This window comes from Pseudoliparis swirei, chromosome 21 (assembly GCF_029220125.1).
Source record: "Pseudoliparis swirei isolate HS2019 ecotype Mariana Trench chromosome 21, NWPU_hadal_v1, whole genome shotgun sequence".
Lineage (NCBI taxonomy): Eukaryota > Metazoa > Chordata > Actinopteri > Perciformes > Liparidae > Pseudoliparis > Pseudoliparis swirei.
The window spans coordinates 10,441,913-10,463,709 of NC_079408.1; the positions used below are offsets into that span (position 1 = coordinate 10,441,913).

A 21,797-nucleotide genomic window follows, 5' to 3' on the forward strand; every position below is an offset into this window, starting at 1 on the left:
TTACATTAACAATTTAAATATCTTAACTCTCCCCTTTGGCTGTCTCAAATTACTATTACTAGATTGTTTAATCTTGTTCTACATTTTATGACCCTCTCAAACTCAAGATGATAACATATGGAAGGCAAATGTTGTACAGGAAGAGTAATCTGTTTATCAGAGATGACCCTAATTACCTTCGCATTGAAAATGCCGGAAGGTTATGTTTTGATCGCCGTGTATTTATTTATTTATTTATTTGTATGCGTGTTATTCGCAAAACTCAAAAAGTATTGAACCGAATCGCATGCAATTTGGTGGGATGATTGTTTATTATCCGGGGACCAGTTAATTAGATTTTGGGATCGATCGGGTCAAAGGTCAAGGTCAAAGGTCATGAACAGGTCAAAATCTTTCGCAGAACTCAAAAAGTATTGAACCGAATCGCATGAAATTTGGTGGGATGATTGGTTATTATCGGGACCATTTGATTAGATTTTGGGATCAATCGGGTCAAAGGTCAAGGTCATGGAAAGGTCAAAATCTTTTTTTTACCATAGCACGATACATTTTTGTCCAATTGGCATGCAACTAATGCCAAAATGTTCATAATTCAATGCCCAATCTTGTGATATGCGAAGGTATGCGCTCTACCGAGTGCCCGTTCTAGTTGTGCCAGTTGTGAGGTATTTTCCTCATTTCTCAATCTGTGTGCCAAGAGTTGCCGAACTCGATCCATTCGGAAATCACATGAGCATCGTGGCGTTGGCTGCTGTTGAATTATTTCCACCATCCCCATGGACAAACGGGGTAATACATATGAGATCCAGCAGTACTATCTTGCACAGATGACATTATTGGACTTGCCAGCCTGAGGCATCAGCTGTGTGTCTCTTGGACGTCTGTCAGAGCAGAGACCACCCCCTCCCCCACTCCAGACTCCCCGCCAGTGTTGAATCCAACTGCACCAGGAATTGAATGCCAGACTCGTGGAGAGTCCTCGAGACGCCTCTTTGCTCCGTGTCCAAGTCAAAAGAAAGAGTCTGGCATTGAAATAGACTCCCTGCACTCATGATTAAAAAAAGATCTCCTCTGCCTTTGCCAGATTCATTGCGGTTTCAAATGGGTAGTGGGCAGTGGTAGTTTCAGAGATTGTTTTGAAGGTGGTTCCCCCACACACTCCTGATGGCATGACGATAACATTCCATAGTTGGATTGATCCGAAATGAGGAGGATGAAACCAGAAAGGATAGAGGGGTGGAAAGTCTTCTTCGGGGGAGCTTTGACACCCCACTAAGTATGGGATCAAGGTGACTGGCAGGACTCCCCAGAAATGCAATCAATATAGTTTTGTTCATCAAGGAGAACATATTACTGACTCTATATTTGTTCTAAACCAACAAGAATTGAGAAACAGATGGGCTTTATGGCATCTCATTTTTGTCCAATTATAATAGCGTTGCTTGAATGCTCATGTGTAGGGAGTGTTTTATATTTACCACGTTTACCATTTTTGTGAGTGGAGTTTTAGCTAACATTTGGTAGTTTGAACCAAATGCAAAGTACAGCTGAACGTTTGAATGTCATTCATTTTGACCTGATTAAGATTCCCCCTCTGGGAACCATGAATGTCTGTAGAAAATGTCATTGTGGCTCCTCCTATAGTTGAGATATTTTAGTCTGGACCAAAATGGTGAACAAAAAGACGGAGTTACATTACCGTCTCCAGAGCCATGCCAATAGGTAGCCATAGAAAAATGTATCCATCAATCTAATCCGTCTGAAAACATACTAAAAATATTGTTCATTGGGTTGAAAAATCATTGACTCTGGCGTAAGAAACTAGCTGGATGACTTTTCTTGAAAATGTTATAGGCCAATCTTTTTTTGGCTGAATTAAGGGTGCATCCAGAGATCTCCCAACATTGGTACGCTCAATATTGATTGGAAAAAGGCCAATGCCATCAACGAGAGTCTTTAGTTATTCTATCGGCATAAACAGGAGGCAATTTCATTAAGAAGACTGTGCTCCGAGTGGTTCTGCAACAAACCCACACGTTTGGGTTGCTGTACTCCGGAAAGTCAAAAGCAATTACGGACTTCCTCGCCTTCTTCCACTCCGTGGAGAGGGCAGCGTCGTGTTTGTGGCCGTGGCGTAAGTGAATGAATAACATTACACCAGAGTGCAATTAGGACTTGGACCTGGGTCACAAGTTGTGATTTACACTTTGTCAATTCAAGTGTGTTTTAGAGCGATGGCAAAAGAGGGAGCAAGTGCAGGAGGGGATGTGTGAATCTGAGGGAGCGACTGTGTCAGAGCATTTGACAAGAAATGCGTGTATGCACTTGCTCTGTCTGCTGCAGTGCATCCCGGTTGCCAACAAACACACACTATTATATTTTCTGCGGATGATATGGGTGCAAACATTATTATTATGCCTTCCCGTCCAATAATATGGCAATTGTTAGTCGAAATGTGCCGAATATCTAAACCCTTTTTTTTCATCTACACTGTGCAGTTGTAATTCTTCCTCTTGCAGCCGAACCAATGCACCCGTCTGTTCAGTCCAATGTGAGTACACATGTGTGCGTGCCCCAATCACGCTTTGTTCCCGCACTTTGACATTCGCTAACTATCCCCGACTGTTCTGTGGCTGCCTCACCCCGGGAGACCTCCACTTTTAGATTTAGAAAGGTTGCCTGCTGAGTCCAACCCAAACACTTTCTACTGCTCGGCCAAGAGACGCAGGGCAAGGTCAGTGGATTGTGTGTGTTTTTAAGCCACTACCTGAATTGTGTCTGAGGGCGTAAAAACACAAAGGACACACGGGTCACAGGGGGCCCTCCCCTCCCACTGTGTACTGCAGGTTCTGATTTGACACGTAAAACATCTGATTACTTGGGCTCCCCCATCGTCCTCACACACAAAGCGGATAGAACAGCATCAACATGGTGTCAGTGCAATTCCCTGTTTGTGGTCCCCAATTCACTTCATTAAATCCCTTGTGTTTGCAGATCTGTTCTTCAAAGTAAGTCTAAATGACTTCATTAGAATTAGTCAGCATCTAGTGAAATGAAACCAGAAGATCCTAAATGGCTTTTCTTCTTCTTCTAAATAGCTGAGTGTGAGTGTCCATGCTGCTAAGTCTATTACACAAGGACGACATTAGTTGGAGTTTATGCAATCCTGCTGCAAATGTCATGCCTCCCTTTTTATGTTGTGGTCACTAACATCGTGTCTAATGTACTTAGTGGGCTGTAGGACAAAAGTATATCAGGCAGAAGAAGAAGTAAAGGGGGGCTTGAAATTCAGAAGACATTTAGACAGAGGTTGATGTAATCTCGGGGGCGCCAGCTATCACATCGGGTTTTCGAACACATGGTAAGAGCAGGCACCTCGAGATCAGCCGTGATTTGTCAGACCTGGGAGCGTTTGATTCGACGAGAGGAGAGTATTGCTCTCTTTGTCCGGACATACACCCCATGAGGATGTTTGCCCAGACCAATCAGACTTTCATCAAACTCCCTTCTATACTAGTCTGAGTAAGGCCTGATGGACCTCAACTACCTGCGAGCTCTCCACACTCCTTCCATACGTTCCTCGGCAGGCACTTCTTCCCCGTGGCTCGGAAGAACAAAATGCCCAATTATAGATGGTTATTTCTTAGCATTGTGTGATAAGTTGGTCTCTGAAGAATCAAGGAAGAATAGTTGGCAACTAGGAGGGCTCCTCGGGGTGACCTGTCCCATAATGATTCGGAAATGCTTCATAGGATCTTTGCCAGGCTGGCAGCTGTTGGTTTCACAGCGGTCTGTGGGGGTTGACTGTGAAGTGTGTCGGTATCCACAACAAAGACAGTTACTTACTAGTTTACTTGTGTGTGTTTTTTCTTCCAAATAGCTTCTAGTAGCATCAAATCTCCCTCTGCTTTTGTATTTTACCATTTTGTGTTTAAAAGTCAGCGTTCCGTTTCGGGCTTCACAAATTTATTCTTGCTCGCTAATTGATCCCCCAAAGCCAGGTCACTGAGGTCTTGGCGAAAGAAGCTCTCGCATTTCAGAAGCCTGCATTTTCTAAAAGCTGCTAGGTACAAAAGATGCCAACAAAGCGATTCACACCATGACCTCTGCCCCCCGTGTCAACTATGTTTGGAGGATTATTTACCATTTAACACCAGGTAAATAAGAGCATGTTATTCATCTCGGAAATTGATTATTGTTGACCACAAAGAAAAAAACAGGAGCGGTAAGAGTTGCTTGTGCTGTTCTTCCCCCTTTCCTCCCTTGTTTTTCAGTTAGGCTAATTTATGTTTGTTAAGGTAAAAAATGAGTTAATTAATACGTGAATGTAGACCAACTCTCTGATTAAGTAATGTTTTGCAGAGTTATAAAACACTTGTCTGAAATTGTTAACTTTAAAGGGCAAAGCAAAAGGTTGAGACTCATTGATTCATGATACAGCATATTTGTTATACAGATGGTACAGCTACAGAAATGTAGTATGTATTACAAGTAAATATGTATGATAATCATTTCTGTAGAGCCAGGATTAATCATATATATCGTATATTTTTTCAGTTCATGTTAAAGTGCCACAGAGGTAAAAAGCTGGAGAAAGAAATGATCACAAAAGAATGAATTTCAGTATTAGTGCCAGTGAATCAATAAAATCTTGTAAACCAAACACACCACAGTATATTGCTGTATCGATTATTCGTTCACACTTTCATATTGATATTTGCACATTCAGAACATTGCTATGACCAGGGCATTTCACACAATAAATAACAACAAAAGATGTTTTGATGGAAATGTCAACTGTTAAGCTTCAACAAGCGGGCTCTCTGTGTTCTCTGTGTAGCAGTGATCACTGCAGTGGCCACTCATTATGCTTTCTCTTTGCTCCTGACGGGGAGTAACTCATTATATTAAGATGGCTTTTGGAGAATTAAAAATGTTATTTCATGTGACTAGGTTCACACTGGATGTGGAAAGTATCAGGTCACCCTCGAAAAAGAGATTTTTAATCTCAATGGGTTTCACCTGGTTAAATAAAGGTTTAGAAATGTAAAGCACTTGTCACGTTTTTTATTTAAATTTTAATATTTTCTTCTTCTTTTATTCTAATATATATTAGCATTCTAAATGTTTGTTGAAAGCCCCAAGTGTGAATGAGACTTTTTCTCTGACTTTAAAGTGAGATTATGGAAGAGAAAGTTTAACTAATAAGCAATGACATTGAGGGTTTTGCTTCAACAGCCTTGCTTAGTCTGGCATGACAGGTTATATATGATGGCGGTGTTTAAAAACATTTTAAACGCAATAAATGATTACACTTTCTGACTCACAAAACATTCCTCGGTAGTGAATGATATAAATTGCCTAATTTGGTTTCTGACTTGCCCGTCTGCTTTTCCTCAGTCGATTGCTTTTTCAGTTTCTTTGTTAATGGGAGCACGAAGCAGTTTTTAATTTCTCTGTATGAATTGAACATTTGGGGGACATTGATGGATACAAAAGTATACACACAACCTGAGTTCAACACCCCCCCCCCCCCTTCCAACACACACACACACACACACACATCCCCCCTCCTCACCCATCCCGCTCTGCCTCTAATTGAGCTGTGAGTGGAGTCCAGGTGGAACCCATTTGAATTCCCTGTGGTCGTGACCACTGTGGTTGCTCGTGACACAGTCCTACCTCTCATTTCCAGACCATTTACAACACACTCTTGCCAACAGAAACCCTTATTCTTCACTCATTAAGCCACCTAGACGTACCACTGCGATGTGTGGTCAAACAGACACGATTTCCAAATCGAAGGGAGACTTAACATTGTAATCAGGTCTGTATTGAATGCATTAAGCATAATACTCATAACTGTTAAAAATGTGCAACACATTTGCCGAGACAGGGATGGGCTGCAATTCATGTTGTACGATTTCATTATATTCCTTGCACTTGGCTCAGCATCAGATATTGAAATGCAGGCGCTATTGGGATCAGTGTTATTGACATTGGAATTTGCTGTACCCCTGATACAGAGGCTGAGCTTAAATTGCTGTTTGTGTGTGTGTGTGTGTGTGTGTGTGTGTGTGTGTGTGTTTGTGTGAGAGTGTGAGCGAGAGATTTCCTTTCTCTCCTCAGATCAGGCAGGGAGTGAAGTGTCTATTGGAAGATTATGCTAATGAAGTCAGTAAGAATTGGGACTTGAAGTAAAATAGAAATACAAATAAAAGCAAAGCATTTTTTGAGCAGATGCTTACCAGACACGGGCTTTGTTTAACATTTGAAAGGCTGTGCCTCTTGCGTTTCCTTGCTTCCTCACGGTTACAGGGCTTCACGTGGTCCTCGTATGTTGACCATCTAGTAAACTGTGAGCTGGTTTGTCGTAGCTGTACGCTCAAACCATTATATCAGCCAATCAGAATGAAACAATTCTCGGCTCATTCAGATTTAGTTCCACAGAGTTTAGAACCCTCGGCCTCGGCAGCTGCCCTGTGAGGCTGTTCATGGGCACAGCAGCGTTTAACTCATGTTGACATGCTTATTTTAAACAGGTTTATTGTTTACAGTGTTCACTATCCCAGTTGAGCAAGGGTTGTATAAATCTCCATCGCCATGCAGCAAATAGTTGCTGAGACACTTCACTTAAAACCACAAATGTGAACCTCATCTTAAAGTCATTAATATTGTCTGGGAACAGTGAAGGTCTGCACATTTATATTCTGCTAATCGACCTCGTAGGTGTTGAAATTTTCACTTTGAGCTCGATGAAAAGTAACGGCATCACATTATCGCACGTTATCAAGAATAATCCTGTGAACACCACGAATATCTTCAGGTCATGTCAATTTAAGGTCAAACCATGAAATAGCTGCACATATTTCAGTCTGGACAGTGCCACTCTGAGATCTATGGTGCTAACATGGCAAAAAACGTTTTGACTGACTGAGCTCACCTATCCATCATATCCATAACCCTGCCAATGTTGTCTACTGGTATCGGGGAAAATGGCTCTTGTAAGCATATTACATTGGCAATATATTGATGCTGCTGTCTAAAAAGAAATCCATGCGAAATACCTTTTTTTTGGAGTAGTTTGCCATGAGCCATGATGCAGTTTAGGCCTCTGCAGTCATGTTATGTGCGGCCTTCAAGCTGACCTCCCTAATCAAGCCTGGCCACATAATGACTTGCAGTGTTTGTGGGCACAGTAGGCGAATTGCTCCAGGTAGGTGATTAATGGGCAACCGGTAAGGTTGTCGTCAGGCACGTGCACAGACATTTTGGGGGGCAGGTGCTCAAACCAAAAAAAAGGGCACCCAATGCCAAAAAAAAGTTGAAGAGTTGAAGCATTAGCAGCAATACACTGATGATGCTGTCCTCGACCTGCGTTTCCTCGGGGCAGGATTAGACAGTTATTTCTTTATGAATAAAGATGAATTATTATATAGCAACAACATTACAAGCTTTCTGATTGGCTAATGGATCATCATGCCAGCCATGTATTGCTCTCCTCGCTGGTCTGATACGGATCCGTATTGCCCTCTTACGTCATTTTCAAAATGAGCGATATTGAGACATCAACAGCCAAGAGCAGTGGTCCTCAAACATTTGGCCCGGCCCTCTGAACAAGAGAGGCCTGATGATTTTTTTTTCTCAGTCTGGCCACGCAAATCCTAGACTAGCCCGTTAAATAGAACGGAATAAGAATTATCTCCCTTTCTTCTCTCTCTCTCGTCTCTCTCTCTCCCTCTCTATTCTCTAAACATAACTAACGTCAGTAAACAGCTGGACAAGGCTTTGAAATCACGGATTTCGTGAGTTTTTGTTTGTTTCTTTTTTTAGGAAACGTCGGACCAGTTGTGATGTCATGTTTTCAGCAGCGCTAATGTTGTGGTTGATTTATCACAAAACAACGTCAACACCGTCATGACCTGTTTGTCTGGTGCTGCGGGTCAGAGGAGAAGGAGGTGCACCCGTTTGGTGGCGCGAGGAGCACTGCGCGGAGGAGGAAGTGGAGGAGGGGGGGGGGCTCGTGAGCGCCGGGGAGCATGTCGGGGAGAAATTCTCACAAGAACTCAAATAAATGCCCCGTCGGATATTAAAACACATTTGGGGGGACTTGATGACAGAGAGAGTAACTTTTATTCTTAAATACTGATGAATGAAAAAAGTGGGCTCCAGCAAAAAGGGCACTTTTCTCATCCAGGGCAAAAGGGCTGGTGCTTGAGCACCACTAGGGCTCTATCTGTGCACGTGCCTTGTTGTCATGGTAACCTGCCCACCCGAGCCACTGTAATGGGCAACACAAACTGGTAGTCCGGACCTTGACCGAGTCAAGGTTTGGTGCTTTACTCGGTCAGGGTGTTTTTAGTGCAGCTAATCCAGTTAATACGGCACTATTTTACTCAATTTAGCCGATCGAATCCATTGCTCGACGTGCGATCAGTCGGGTTGAGAGCACAACCGCGAAGAGAGATCTGGGGGAGATGACGGCATGCAGTGCATGCGGCTGCTACCTGAGGCTGTTGTTCCTGCTCAGGCAGAGAGTAACGCGGAACACCTTGACCAGCTTGGGATGCACACGGTGTTGACTGAGAGCCAGCTTTCAATACAATATCGAAACCTGGCTCGCCGATGAGCATAAGAACGTCTCTGACTCCCGCAGGACGGTGACGGGCCCATTTCATCTCCAGGAAAGGAAGTAGACAAAAAAAGAACAAAAGAGAAGCTCTGCTTGCAATTTTTCGAGGAGAGGCACTTTTGTTTTGTTTGATTTTACTTGTTGTCTAAGCCTTATACTTCAGTGTATTAATTAATATTGAAGATAGCTTGTAGTACCATACAATTTGGACGGCACTTTAATTTTACAGTTGGTAAAGGTGGAGCTAATTTAAAATACTTTAAAATACTTTATACTGGGTATACATCATGTATTAGTTGATTTATATTTTGTGTGAATAATAATTATCTGTAAAGTAACTATTCTTGTGGAGTTGGATAAGTATAAAGCATCAGAAAATGGAAAACTCAAATTATGTATTTTGGTACATTGGTTGAGTAAATAGTTGAATTGATATTGATTTAGTTTGATAGGCGTAGAGATAGGCTTTAATTAAATTCAGGCATTTTAAGGTTTGTTTTTTGCTGGAAAGTCATTTCAGTAACTGGACCTCTTTGAATTTTAATTGAATAACCCTGCACTATAGCAACAGCAGCTGAAGTGAAGGTTGTTTGTTGGATTCACGCACTACAATGTTCATGACCTTCAAATATCACGTCTATATAAAAACATTTTTTGTATCATCTATGAATCCATTTTTGTCTATTTCCCATTCATCTCTCTGTCCTCCCTCCCTCTTATCCTCCCTCCTTTAATCTTTTACGTCCCTCCCTTAACCAAATTTTGTCTTTCCTGTCGTGACTATTACCGCGCCTCTTCCTCTCTTTCTTCCTTTGTTCAGGATCCGTTTGCGCTGCATTTGGCAAGATATGCTGAAAGAAAAAGAGAGGGAGGATAGAAAAGGAAGACGTGGAAAATGGAGAGTGTCTGAGCTTTGCATTATAATGGAGAACCGTCTCGAGGCAGATTTGCCCTTCCTTTAAACGATGCATCCGTCTGCATTAATTCACCCAACTCTACGGCCGTTCAATCCTTTGCTTTTATCTCCTCCTTTGTGGGAATGGAAGCCATTCCTATTGTATGCCTTTGTACTCTTAAATATTTGTAATGACAATTTGTTTTATTTTATTTTTGCAGCTAGGTTTTGTCTATATTGTCTCTGCAAGTCATTTCCTCTAATGGATTGTGTTTCTTTTGTCTTGAAGTCGGGAAGTGTTTTGTGTGTCAGGAGGGTTTGCAATACCTTTATGCGCATGGAAGGGAGGAGGGACGCTCCCATTATTTAACCCGAGCCATCAGTCACACTCAACAAGCCGATAGTAGAGGACCATTCAGACACTGTGCGGGCGAAAGTTAGCGCTATTATCTGGCTGTCACTGGCTCGCTGTGTTGGGCTCCCTTGTGGAAAACCAATTGTAAGAGTGGACGCTTTGCTGCTCACGTTGTCAAGCTCCAGGGATGCACACCGGGACTTAAAAGCAGCACTCTCCATTTACCTTCAGTTTTTTTTCACACCTTTCAACTTGCATTACAAAGTCTGATTTTGACATTTGTGCTGGGTTTAGTATCATAACATTGACCGCTCAATTGGAAACCATCAGCGAGGTTTGGAAGCCAAAGCAAAGGGGAACAAAAAAAATCTTTAATTCCAGAAGGAATGGATCACCTCAATTTTAATCATCTCAGCTCATCTCCGCTCACCGAGTGAGTGCTCATCTATCACACTGTATGCAGACGATGTGCGTGATTAATATTCATTTTCTATGAGATACTTCATCTGCATGAACACACTGTCTGTCTCATGAATATTACCAAGCCCCCCTCACTGGGGTGATACGCATCTAGACATGAAACAGTTGAAAATCAGAGACATGGTATTTAACAACGCGATCCCACTTCATTACATAGTGTTATGTGCGAGGGCAATAAGCAGGCGTGACTGGCAACAGCATACTTAGTACGTCCCCATCGGATAACACCGAGGATCAAGTTTGACTTTGTTGCAGACGCATTGTGTGACATTTTTCTGCGTTAATAACAATTAGATTTGGTTTCCTCGGGTCAGGAAGAGAACATTGAGAAATGCCCTCAGATGGTGAAGTGCACCAGTGGGATTTGACCATTTCATTTCGGGTTACAAAGATAACAGTGTCATTTAATAGGTTTCAAATTAAACTTTTTGAGCAACCTTTTGATGATCAATTTGATATTGGTAACTGTACAGCTTCTCAAGATATGTATTGCTGTTCTTTGTTTTTGGATTAAAAATGGAAGATTTGTAGTCTGTCAAAAAATAATGGGCTTGAGGAAATTTAATGAACGTTTTTCACTATGTTCTTCTGACATATTATAAGTCAAACGGTAATTGATTTAGAACATGAACATAATCATTAGTTGCACCTCTGCATATCATGCAATAGAGTAAAAACATCCTGTATTGCATGATATCTTGACTGTGATTGGTAAACTGTGATCTAACACATTAGTATAACCTATTGTTATATGGCTATGGATGCAGAGTCTGGCAATAGGATTATACACAGTTGAGTGTTAATTATTATATAATTAAATATTTAAAAAAAATTATGTAAAAGAGTAATGCATTATAGTTATTGAAAAGTGTAAAAAAAAGGTTAAACAAAATAGTACTCCCAATAATCATCAGTTTGTAATGCCTTTAAATACAGACTGGATTAGACTTCTTCTAATCTAGAGGCAGAGCTGTGATGCTGCTCAGCAATCCCAGTGAAGAGACACTGACTCGTATGTAAACTGGTAGTTGTGTATTTAAATATGAAAAGTAGATGTAAAGAGCATGTAAAACAATGGACATACTGTATGTCTAGCGAACTCTCTTTCACTCAGGAGTCTGAGAAGGTAAGAAAAGGCAGCTAGAGACGATGTACAGCGAGAAGGCTGACCTGGGCTTGTATAAAATACACAGAAGGAAATGGCCCTCAACACATTTCCATGAGAGAAGTTGCGCAACAGTGGGGACAGGTACTTCAACCAAATGCCAATGTATACAGCATATAACGATTTTCTTCATTTGATTTTGAAAATAATTGATTTAGTTTTCCAGCTTGCCCTCCTGTGAAATGTTGATTTCAGGTGTTGTGTGATTGATGAAGCACATCATGCCTGATTACAGCATTACATATTTTATAACGGGGTAAACAAACGGCTTACCAAAGATACTAATTATCCATCTGTTCCCTTCAGGTCAGACGGTCGGGGTGCTGCTGTGGGCCTTCTACACAGCAGCCATTTTGACACGTCGGAGCAGGGTAGACATCGATAAACTGATCAAATGAACTACGGTCCCATTCTATTGTGTGTGTCACAGCCAGCATGCACACCACCAAAATGAAACGGGACCATAATTAATATTATTAATTACATCTGTGTTTACCCTGCCATGACGTGTCAAAAATGGCTGCTGTGAAAAAGGCCTATTGTGCATGTTGACTCACTGAACAGGTTCTTAATTAATTTCATTCATTAAACCGGTGTTTGCCTGCCATTTCATGTCAATATCGCTGCCGTGAAAAGAGTATATTTGAGGAGCACGGGAGCGTTGTCAATGTCAAGATGGCGGGAGGTGTTGAGTAGTAAATCATCTTCCAAACACCCTTACAGGTGTTTTTGTCATTTGCAATATTACCACACAGGAATAGTGAATATATGTGAATTTACATTTACATGTGAGAAAAATTCCACCGTTTTTTCTTTCGCGTTTTTCGTCTAAATTTGTCCGAAGCCCCTTGAATGGAGCCTCAACTGAGGATCCCACTTAAACCAAACTAACATAGGGTTTCATCTCCCTTAACCCTCCTGTTACCTTTAGGGTCAATTTGACCCCATTCAATGTTTAATGTCGGCGTTCTTTGGGGTCAATTTGACCCCAGGCTGTTTTTCACTGTGTCAAACATATAAGAAATATCAACTTTGTTATATATTTAAAGGGCTATTTAGGTAGTCAACAAACAAACATAAAGTACCTCACACTTAAACTTGGGAAACAATATGAATTCAAAAAAAAATTCTTGAGGTTTTAATTGCTGGGGTCAAATTGACCCTGAGGGTAAAATATGTTAGTAAATGTAAAGGTAACAGGAGGGTTAACCCCCTTTGCCTCCCATTTGTCTTTTTCTCCAAGTCACATGATTGCTGCGAGGCATCATATTTTACCTGCCATCAAGTATTGCCGTTACTAGATCACCTTGCTCCGTTTAGCTTTATCTGGATAGAAAGGTAAATTAATTAGATCCGTCAGGTTTCATCTGCGCCCCTTGGCACGCGCATGATTACTGACGTAACAAAAACAACATCACTGATTAGAAAAAAGTTGTTCTCCAGGAGACATGGAGACGGTAATGAAGAAGTCTCCTTGATGTGGCTGACAACAAGCTGCGGTCGCTGCTAAATGTTGGCCAACTTATCTAAGGGAGTTATCCTAAATCCCCCTCAGAGTGAGTACCCTTGAAACGTCAGTACCATAATGCATCATACGGCTCCTTCTGGAATACAAGACGAGTTGGCAACGCCGGACTATTGCTTAGTCTTTTTTTAAAACATTTTTAACGCTTCTTTTTTTCCCGTTCTGAACCGGGTCCAAGCCCTTCTCATAAATATGTATTTTCTGACGTGTTTTTTTAACGGTTGATACCAGATCCTGTACCTAAGCCCACACATTTCTTTTGAGAGCAAATTAATGTCTGTGATAGTGAAGTGTTTTTAATTTGATATGACAATTTCTAAGTCACACCCGTGCAAGTCGTTGCTGCTTTATCGGTTATACTGTGAGATATGGCACGTATCGTCTCACTCGCACACACGGAGACATGCACACCCACAGCGAGCTACAAGCACTCATTGTTTTCTGCAGCGGAAACAAACAGTCCCTATCTCTGCTACTTTTCTTTACACTTTGGGTGCAAACCTGGAAAACAAATATTAAATATGCAAAAAGGCAAACCATGTTAATCAGTGAAAGGCTGTCATGTCTAGTATATATTTCCAGCATGTTGTTGCCTGTGCGTCCATTTGAGTCGGTATCTACAATTTAACATTTTTCGTGAAGCATAAACTTCAGGTCTAATTTGCCGCTTGGACAGTGTATTTAAATGTGATTATTCCTGCAATAATGTATTCCATTCAAAAGTTTGGGATCACTTAGAAATGACTTTATTTTTCAAAGAAAAGCACTGTTTTTCAATAAAGATAACATTAAATTAATCAGAAATACACTCTACATTGTTAATGTGGTAAATGACTATTCTAGGTGGAAGTGTCTGGTTTCTAATGAAATATCTCCATAGGTTTATAGAGGCCCATTTCCATCAACTATCACTCCAGTGTTCTAATGGTACATTGTGTTTGCTAATCGCCTTAGAAGACTAATGTCTGATTAGAAAACCCGTGCAATTATGTTAGCACAGCTGAAAACAGTTATGCTGGTGATATAAGCTCTACAACTGGCCTTCCTTTGAGCTTGAAGTTTGTAGAACAAAATTAATATTTCAAATATTAATCATTATTTCTAACCTTGTCAATGTCTTGACTATATTTTATATTCATTTGATAAATAAAAGTGTGATTTTTCATGGAAGACACGAAATTGTCTGGGTGATCCCAAACTTTTGAACGGTAGTGTATATATACATACATACATACATATATCTCTTAAACACAATAATATATGCAAACAAAAATGATCTATGATTTTTGAATGGTGACATAGAAAAGATAGAAGTGTATTTAAAATGTAGCTTCGGTATATTTGAGATGTTGATGACAGTCAGCTTCCCCAGTGCCTTGTCCCATTCATGTTTTGACCTTTTGTAACCCCACATCTCTGACGTCCTACAATGGGATTACCTCCCTATGATGTGAAATGCAGTATGGAATGCCTGATGGGCAATGTTACGGCTTGTGTAGAGGATGGTGGCACTGTGCGCTCTCTTTGGCTTGTATCATTTTGCAGAGATTAGTTTCCTGCAGGAGATCATGGTTGATGGTGGATAATGACGGGGTTTGGATTACCTAATCATTAAAGCTGACTTAACCGTAATATCATATGGGTTTGATGGGGATCATCCCCATCAGAGAATGTCATCAGAATATAGATACAACCTTGTTTTGTCCTCATCCAACAGTTTCTATATTCATACATTTTCACACACTATTTTATGAATAATGACACATCCACATCAAGTGTTGATCTCACAGCAGTCAAAAGCCCACACCATATGCATGTTCTTTGAATTCATTTCATGTGAACCATCGGGAAGACCTCAGCCAGTGTGACGAGACCAAGGGAAGCGTTGGCTCCCTCGGCTCTTCAGAGTAGATCTCGTTAGCCATTTCGTGCCTGTGTGCACAGTAGTCATGTCAGAGTCCGTGCAAATACATTCACAGGTGCAAAAACTCCAGCAGTGAAGTTATTGTTCCTGCCCACGGGAAAGGGAAAACACTGCCGATTTTTTTATGTCAATTACCGTCGGGCCTTGCAGGAATACACACAATCTGGAGCCCATGGGTAAAACCATGTGCTCCATACACACACAGAGTTGGCCGCCCAAAACAGCACTTCATTGCCTCGGCTTGTCTCTCTGTGAGTGTAATTTGCCGGTAAGTTGGAAGAGTTAACACATCGATGAGCAAACAACAGAATATCCAAAACACATGTTGTGGTCCGCACTGTCTTCGTGCTTGGCTGATCTCACCCCGGTATGAGTTCAGCCTATTGAGCAACTTGCTTCATGTCACTTTATGACAACTTGAAACCCCCGATGCCATAAGGGCCCGAGTGCGAGGATGATAAAGCCATGGTGCATCCATCTGTTGTGTTTCTCACTGGAAAAGACACATTGTTCCCATTCGTTGAAAGGCTTCTGTTCAGCTAACATGTATGTTTTCTTCTTTTTTACTCTGACAGATTTTGGACGGCATCTTGCACCAGAGCAACAGGACTTGTGGTCTTGTAGGAAGTGTGGCGCAGTGGAGGGAGCCGTGCCATCAAGGAAGCACCCGATTCGGGCATTTGCTCTCAAAAGACTGAACTCAACTGGGACCTTCAGCAGCGGGCGGTAAGAGGAGGAGGCCATGTGGACCGCACGCCTGCTCGTCTTCGCCAGCCTCTTCTCACCAGCCGCTCTGGGTGAGTTTGGCTCATTACAGCTTGTGTGTTTGTGTCTATGTGGAGCAGATGTGGGGACATCAACATGCCATTGCAGTTTGTGGCATGATTTGAAGCCGTATCAGAATGTCCTCTTTTTGACATCAAAGTGCCAGATTCGACGAGATAAAAGCCTTTGACTCACGTCTGTCACGTTCTTTTGCCGTCTCTATCTACTCCCTCTAATTAGCAGTTTTTTACTTCTTAAACTGGAACCTGGACATTTGTTTTCCTCCACCTTTTCTTTTTTGCATTCTCTTGTTTGCTTCTTTTTCGATCTTTTTTGAGTTCTGTCCCTCTTCCTCCTGTCTGTCTCCCGCTCTCCTGGCAATCGGAAATTAACTACATTTTGATTTCAAAGAATCATTAACACCGTTTTGGCTTTGTGGCTCATTTTTTGTAGAGTGAGAATCGCACTGAGAATCACAGAAGGACTTCTTTTAATCATTTCACACATTAAGAGCTCAAGATTAAGTTGTGAGCACTCTCTTTTCATACCTCTAAGTAAACGGAGACCGCTGCAGCATTTCCCTTTGGCCTTCTGTGAATTGTTTCAGAGGCACTCTAAATGAACTCATTTAAATTCCGATTAAATAACTTGTGGTTGTATGGAAGAGCTTGTGTTCATTGGGCGACTGGTCACAATCAAGCAGGGTTTGGATATAGGGAGTTTCAGGAGTGGGGCAATAACCCATAGCAATGTTAATTGGATATGGTTAAAACTATTAATGGGAGATTTCAAGCTAATTAAATGTTTTTTATGTTGCCATATCTATGCAGGACTGAGACAACTGAGTTCAACATCAAGTGCTAATGACGGCAAGCTTTCCGGTATCGTTAGTTTTGCCTTAATGTTCAATAGAGAGAGGTCAGGGGACAGCAGTATGTCATGCATTTCTCTTTAGAGGGCTCCATTGACCATTGGAGGAGACATTCGAGAGACACAAAGAAATATGACCATGAGAAATATAGGTTGCAGTTTTAAAGTGGAGCTGAAATTAAAAAACATTTTGATGAGAAATAACAACACATCTTTGGTGTTAGTTTGAACTTACTTACTTATTTGATCACTTTTTGAATACCAGAAAGAAAAGAAATATTACATTTTCTGCATAGATGGCACCCATGACATAAGTGGTCTCTAGGGCAGCGGTCCCCAACCTTTGACAATATTTTCACCGACTGGCCTTCCTGGTATGGGCGACAAATATGACGTAACAAATATGACGTATGAATATGACGTCATTAAATGATGCGACCTAAGGGCATACACCTGCTGGTCGATTTTGAGTTTTACTATAAGAATTTCCTTCGCCCCATTTTTCTTTCAGTTCCTCCTCTTGTGCTTTCCTTATAGGTGTCAGTTTTAACGACAGTCAGTCCATCAGTGTCAAACCCGCAGTGTGGAAGCATTTCGAGAGCTAACCGTGTGAATCTGGGTCTCACTGCTGCGTTTTCAAAAGTGTGAACTGTCGTCTCACTAGACATCTATTCCCCTAAAACACCATCGGAACCAAAAGCACTTAAGCTCGCCTTGGGACTTGATGCACATCAATGGTCCATTGGCTGGATAAACACTGACTGTAGGACAGTCAGCCTCGGCCAATTAGAAAGTGTCATGGGGGATTAATGTGTGGAGGTGGACGTCTGAGAGAAGTGTCTGAAACGTGTCCACCGTTGACGCACACCTTGAGAGCTCAGTTATTGTGCAGGAGATCTGGCCAGAATTGTAAGTTAAAACATTCAGAAAATGAATCAACGTCATCAACATGATGTGAACAAGTTACAGTTGAGCATGCTAAACAACTACCCCCGACTACTGTAATATCACCACAAGTAGAGGCAACAGTACGTGAGTGTAGCGTCCAGTCAGCCCTCAGTCCAACCTGAGAGGACCAGTAGTAAGGACAAGGTAGAGCTGCCCCGAGCACTTGTGAATAATAGTTTTTTGTTTATTGGATTACATTGAATAAAAGATTGTTTTCTCGTCTCTTGCTCTACTAGGAGTTAAAAGTACTCTTTTTTTTGTGTTCACTGTAGATTTGAATTGATTGGACCAAGTGATAGAGGAGAAATGATGGGCCCTATTTCTTTGAAGCATTTGTCTGTGCAGGTATTACATTGTGTTGTGTTTTTGCATAGTTTAGCCCTATTTCCACAAAGCTAATATTCTGCAGATGTGTGCAGCATTTCTTTTTCCAAGCATAGATTGGTTCTCTCTCTGTATTCATGATAGTATCGTTCTAGCCTCCAATCTGCCAATGCTTTTAGTCAGTATTGTATGAAAGGGTAGGAAAAAGCATTCATCAATCTTAAAAGCGGTGTGAACTGTTTGGAAAAATGAACAGCAGCAACACATGCATGATGTGTCATAAATGAGCTAAAACATTCAAAAACACCTGCACAGTCCTATACATCAATCATTCTGCTTTGTTCCTCATACCCAAGAATCAACCGCTCATCGATTCCATAGTGACAAGCAGCTGACACTATCTAGCCGCTATGTGTTTTTGGTGCTGTAACTAATGGCCTAAAAGAACCACATGTCAGCATGTTGGGCTTGTTTGAACACCGGATGAAGAGGCTGACGTCCCAAGTAAATCATTTGTCAGTTTTACTTAGAACAATACATGTAATACCAAACCCTGATGCTGTAAGCAGACACATCCAGCTGCTGCCAGTGAATTGTTGTGCAGCTAGGGACGCTTTAGTAGGAATATTCACCACAATGTCGTCGTGCATGTTTCTCCCTCAGTGTTGGGAATGCGTACTCCGGGGGATGCTGGCCTACTTTGGGATCTACAGTCCCTTTTGTCTATATTCAGTCAGGCACTGGGGATATCACTTCTTCTGACACACGTGCCAAGTTCCACAAAATAATTACAACACGCGTGTATGAAAATGCACACACGTGCAAATACCGTGATAGTTCAATTCAATTCAGTTTATTTGTATAGCCCAATTTCACAAATTATAAATTTGTCTCGGAGTGCTTTACAATCTGAACACATAGACATCCCTGCCCCAAAACATCACATCGGATCAGGAAAAACTCCCAAACAACCCTTCAGACTCTGCAATCGGAGCTGCTCAGCATCCTGTCCTTCCTTGCCTTCATTTGTATGTCAACACGTAACCAGCTGCCTGACCTTTTACACTTGTCTGAGGAAAACGGGGAATATTTTTGGACACGGGTGATAAAATAAAGTCAATGATACAATGCAGCTTAAGGAGAGGTGAGGGATTTGTGGCTGTGTGGGTGGAGATGCATCTTTTGCTTGTGTGTGAGTGTGTTTGTAAGTATAGTGACAACGTCTTGCAAGATTAACAGAGAAGTTCTATCAGAGATGCTGTCACTGGGTTGAGCAATAAGTAAAACGCACACTTGTCATTGTTGAATAACAATGGAAAAGCAATGTCCCAAACACTCTGGCCATGCCTGAGCAGCACATTAATCGTGTGTTTATGTGCATGTGAAATGCTCCAGGAAGGATTTAATATTCATTCCACTTAATACCACCACATGGAAGCTGAGACGGAGCGGATATAATGGATGACGGCTCGTGGACCAATCCAAGAGATGAAAGCATGAAGTCTGACACATATTTTTCATGGTCAGATGCAAGTGCATACATGAAGCCTGGAAGCAGATATCGTCCTGCTGTGGGGGGAGGGGTAGTAGGTAGGTATGTAACGAAGGATGAGTGAGGCAGATGCGTACCTGATTTCTAGCTTTCAGAAAAAAGTCGAATGGCGATTCTGCCAGAGAGGTTAAGAAATAGAGTTTAGAAAGAATATACAAATGACATCATCTGGCTTTTATCTTTCCCTCTTTTATTCATGTTTGCCCTTACCCTCTTGCAGAACTTCCACAAAGTTGAATCCAAGCCAACATGCGCCTTACAAACACCCTCTGTTGCTCACGTTGAGGTATCGGCACCAATATACTGAGTATAGCTGTATCTACTGTAAGCAAACAAGGACATTAAACTCCAACGTCACTCTCACTGATCCCACACAGATCCACTTAATTAATCTCCTCGTGCCAGGGCAACAACTCCATCAGCAAAGGCGTCCCTAGATTTGCCTAATTTGCTTAATTAATTAAACAAATGATTTATTTGTGCTCATATTTCAAAGAGGGAGAAATCTCTTTGGAGAGCCCCGTGAAGCATGCACTGTTTTGTTGTGGCTGTGAGATGCCCCTTGGAGCTTTAAAGATAAGTGGACTTTGGAGTGGGTGGGTGTCAATCATTACTTTGCAGCAGCACAATGTACAGGCAGATAGTAGTAAATTATATATGCGTTTGAGTTTCAGAGGATAACTTTGTGTTTAATGAAGGAGATTTAAGGGCAGGATTACATTCATATTGTTTCACTCTGGCGAAAGTAAACAGAAAGCCGATACTTTCAACCAATACCTAATAACTACTTCACCAACTAATGTTTTATCACTATCCTGGTCTAGTGTGTTAACATGCTTACGATTCATTTTAAACTACCACAAAACAGCTGGCTATACTTGGAATAGAACATTTTATCCGATGATGCTGCAAGAGGAAAAGTCCCGGGATCATCATAGTGATCACAATTCATCCTGAGGGGGGCACGGAACCGAATTGTATGGTAATCCATCCAATAGTTAAGATATTTCACTTAAAGACACAAATGTCAACCTCATGTTGAAGCTAGAGGAAATGTCAGGGGATCACCAAAGCCATTAGAATCCATCCTCAAGGGCCCGTGAATATCTGTACCAACTCTAACAGCTATCTATCCAAAAGTAATATTTCCGCCTGGACCTAAATGAAAGACCGGCTAACGTTGCCATCCACACTAGCATCGCTGACCACTCTTATTGACAACCTTGTTTGTGTCTCATACAGGGTTCGTACGGTCATGGAAAACCTGGAAAAGTCATGGAATTTTAAAATGGTCATTTCCAGGCCTGTAAAAGTCATGGAAAAAACTTAAATCATAAAAGTTTTGGAAAAGTCATGGAAATTTGTTATATTCACATGTTCATTTGAGTTTGAGTTCATGGAGTTTGAAAGAATTAATATCTTTTTTAAAGAAAGACGCTCAAAATATAAGCCGGCATACGCTCTCAATACGTTACATTTTCTAAATTGTTCATGTTCATACCAACATTTCAGTTTGGTCATGGAAATTTGGTTAAAAGTCATGTAAAAGTCCTGGAAATCCATTGGTCAAGATGTGTAAGAACCCTGCTCATAAGACCCCAATGCTAGTTGTGCAAGATAGTGTGCCTCATTCACACTGGATGGGGTTTTGGAAATGTGTACGACATCGCTCAAATTGGATCTTGAATTGTACTGCCCATACTGGGACCATAAATATCAAGGCAAGGCCAGCAAAGTACTAAACGGGTGCAGGCAGGACAATATTGTGCCTTTTGACATCAGTCCGTCCCGGGTGAGCGGCCACTGCACTTGATCTGTGCTGACATTATACACTATGCATGATGGTGATGATGATGATGAGGATTCACATAATTCCCTTCAGTCGTAAGTATCGGCAAGTTAGACAACAGCGATGCAGTTTAAAAATGAGTTTATTTGAGCACTGCTAGAATGCTCTGCCTTGAGGTCTACATATTTTAATCAAATGATGAAGCAATTTATTGCCGGCAAAATGTAAAGTTGAGATAATTATGTTCCTTGACTATAACATAATGATGATGTTTTTAAAAAACCTCCCCGGGTTTAATGCTCTAATATTTTTTTATTCTCAAATCTTTTTCCTGGAAATGGATTATGCTTTTCCCATAGGACACACAGGGCTTCCTGAAAACAGATAATAGTGTTGCGGTTTTGGAAAAAAGAAAATACTCATTCTATACCCTAAGGGTGGCCTCCATAGTTGTCGTTCAGATGCCAGTTTATTCTGAGCTTCTTTCTGAAAGCTTTCCGTCTCGCAGTTCTAGCGGGTCCTGATTTGTCTTTTCTTATTTAAATAGAATTGTTTAATTTTAAAGTAAATATG

The 21,797-nt window shown here is 41.3% G+C and overlaps 1 protein-coding gene across 5 annotated transcripts in view; it reads left to right on the top strand.

The window, feature by feature from the left end:
• Window positions 1–21,797, top strand: part of LOC130211677 (adhesion G protein-coupled receptor L3-like) — a 198,328-nt gene that overhangs the window by 45,644 nt on the left and 130,887 nt on the right. For all 5 annotated transcript variants that reach the window (XM_056442598.1, XM_056442600.1, XM_056442601.1 and 2 more), the window contains exon 3: window positions 15,552–15,773. In XM_056442598.1, coding sequence (XP_056298573.1) covers window positions 15,719–15,773 — 55 coding nt within the window. In that variant the 5' untranslated portion in view covers window positions 15,552–15,718. The remainder of the gene's footprint in view (window positions 1–15,551; window positions 15,774–21,797) is intronic.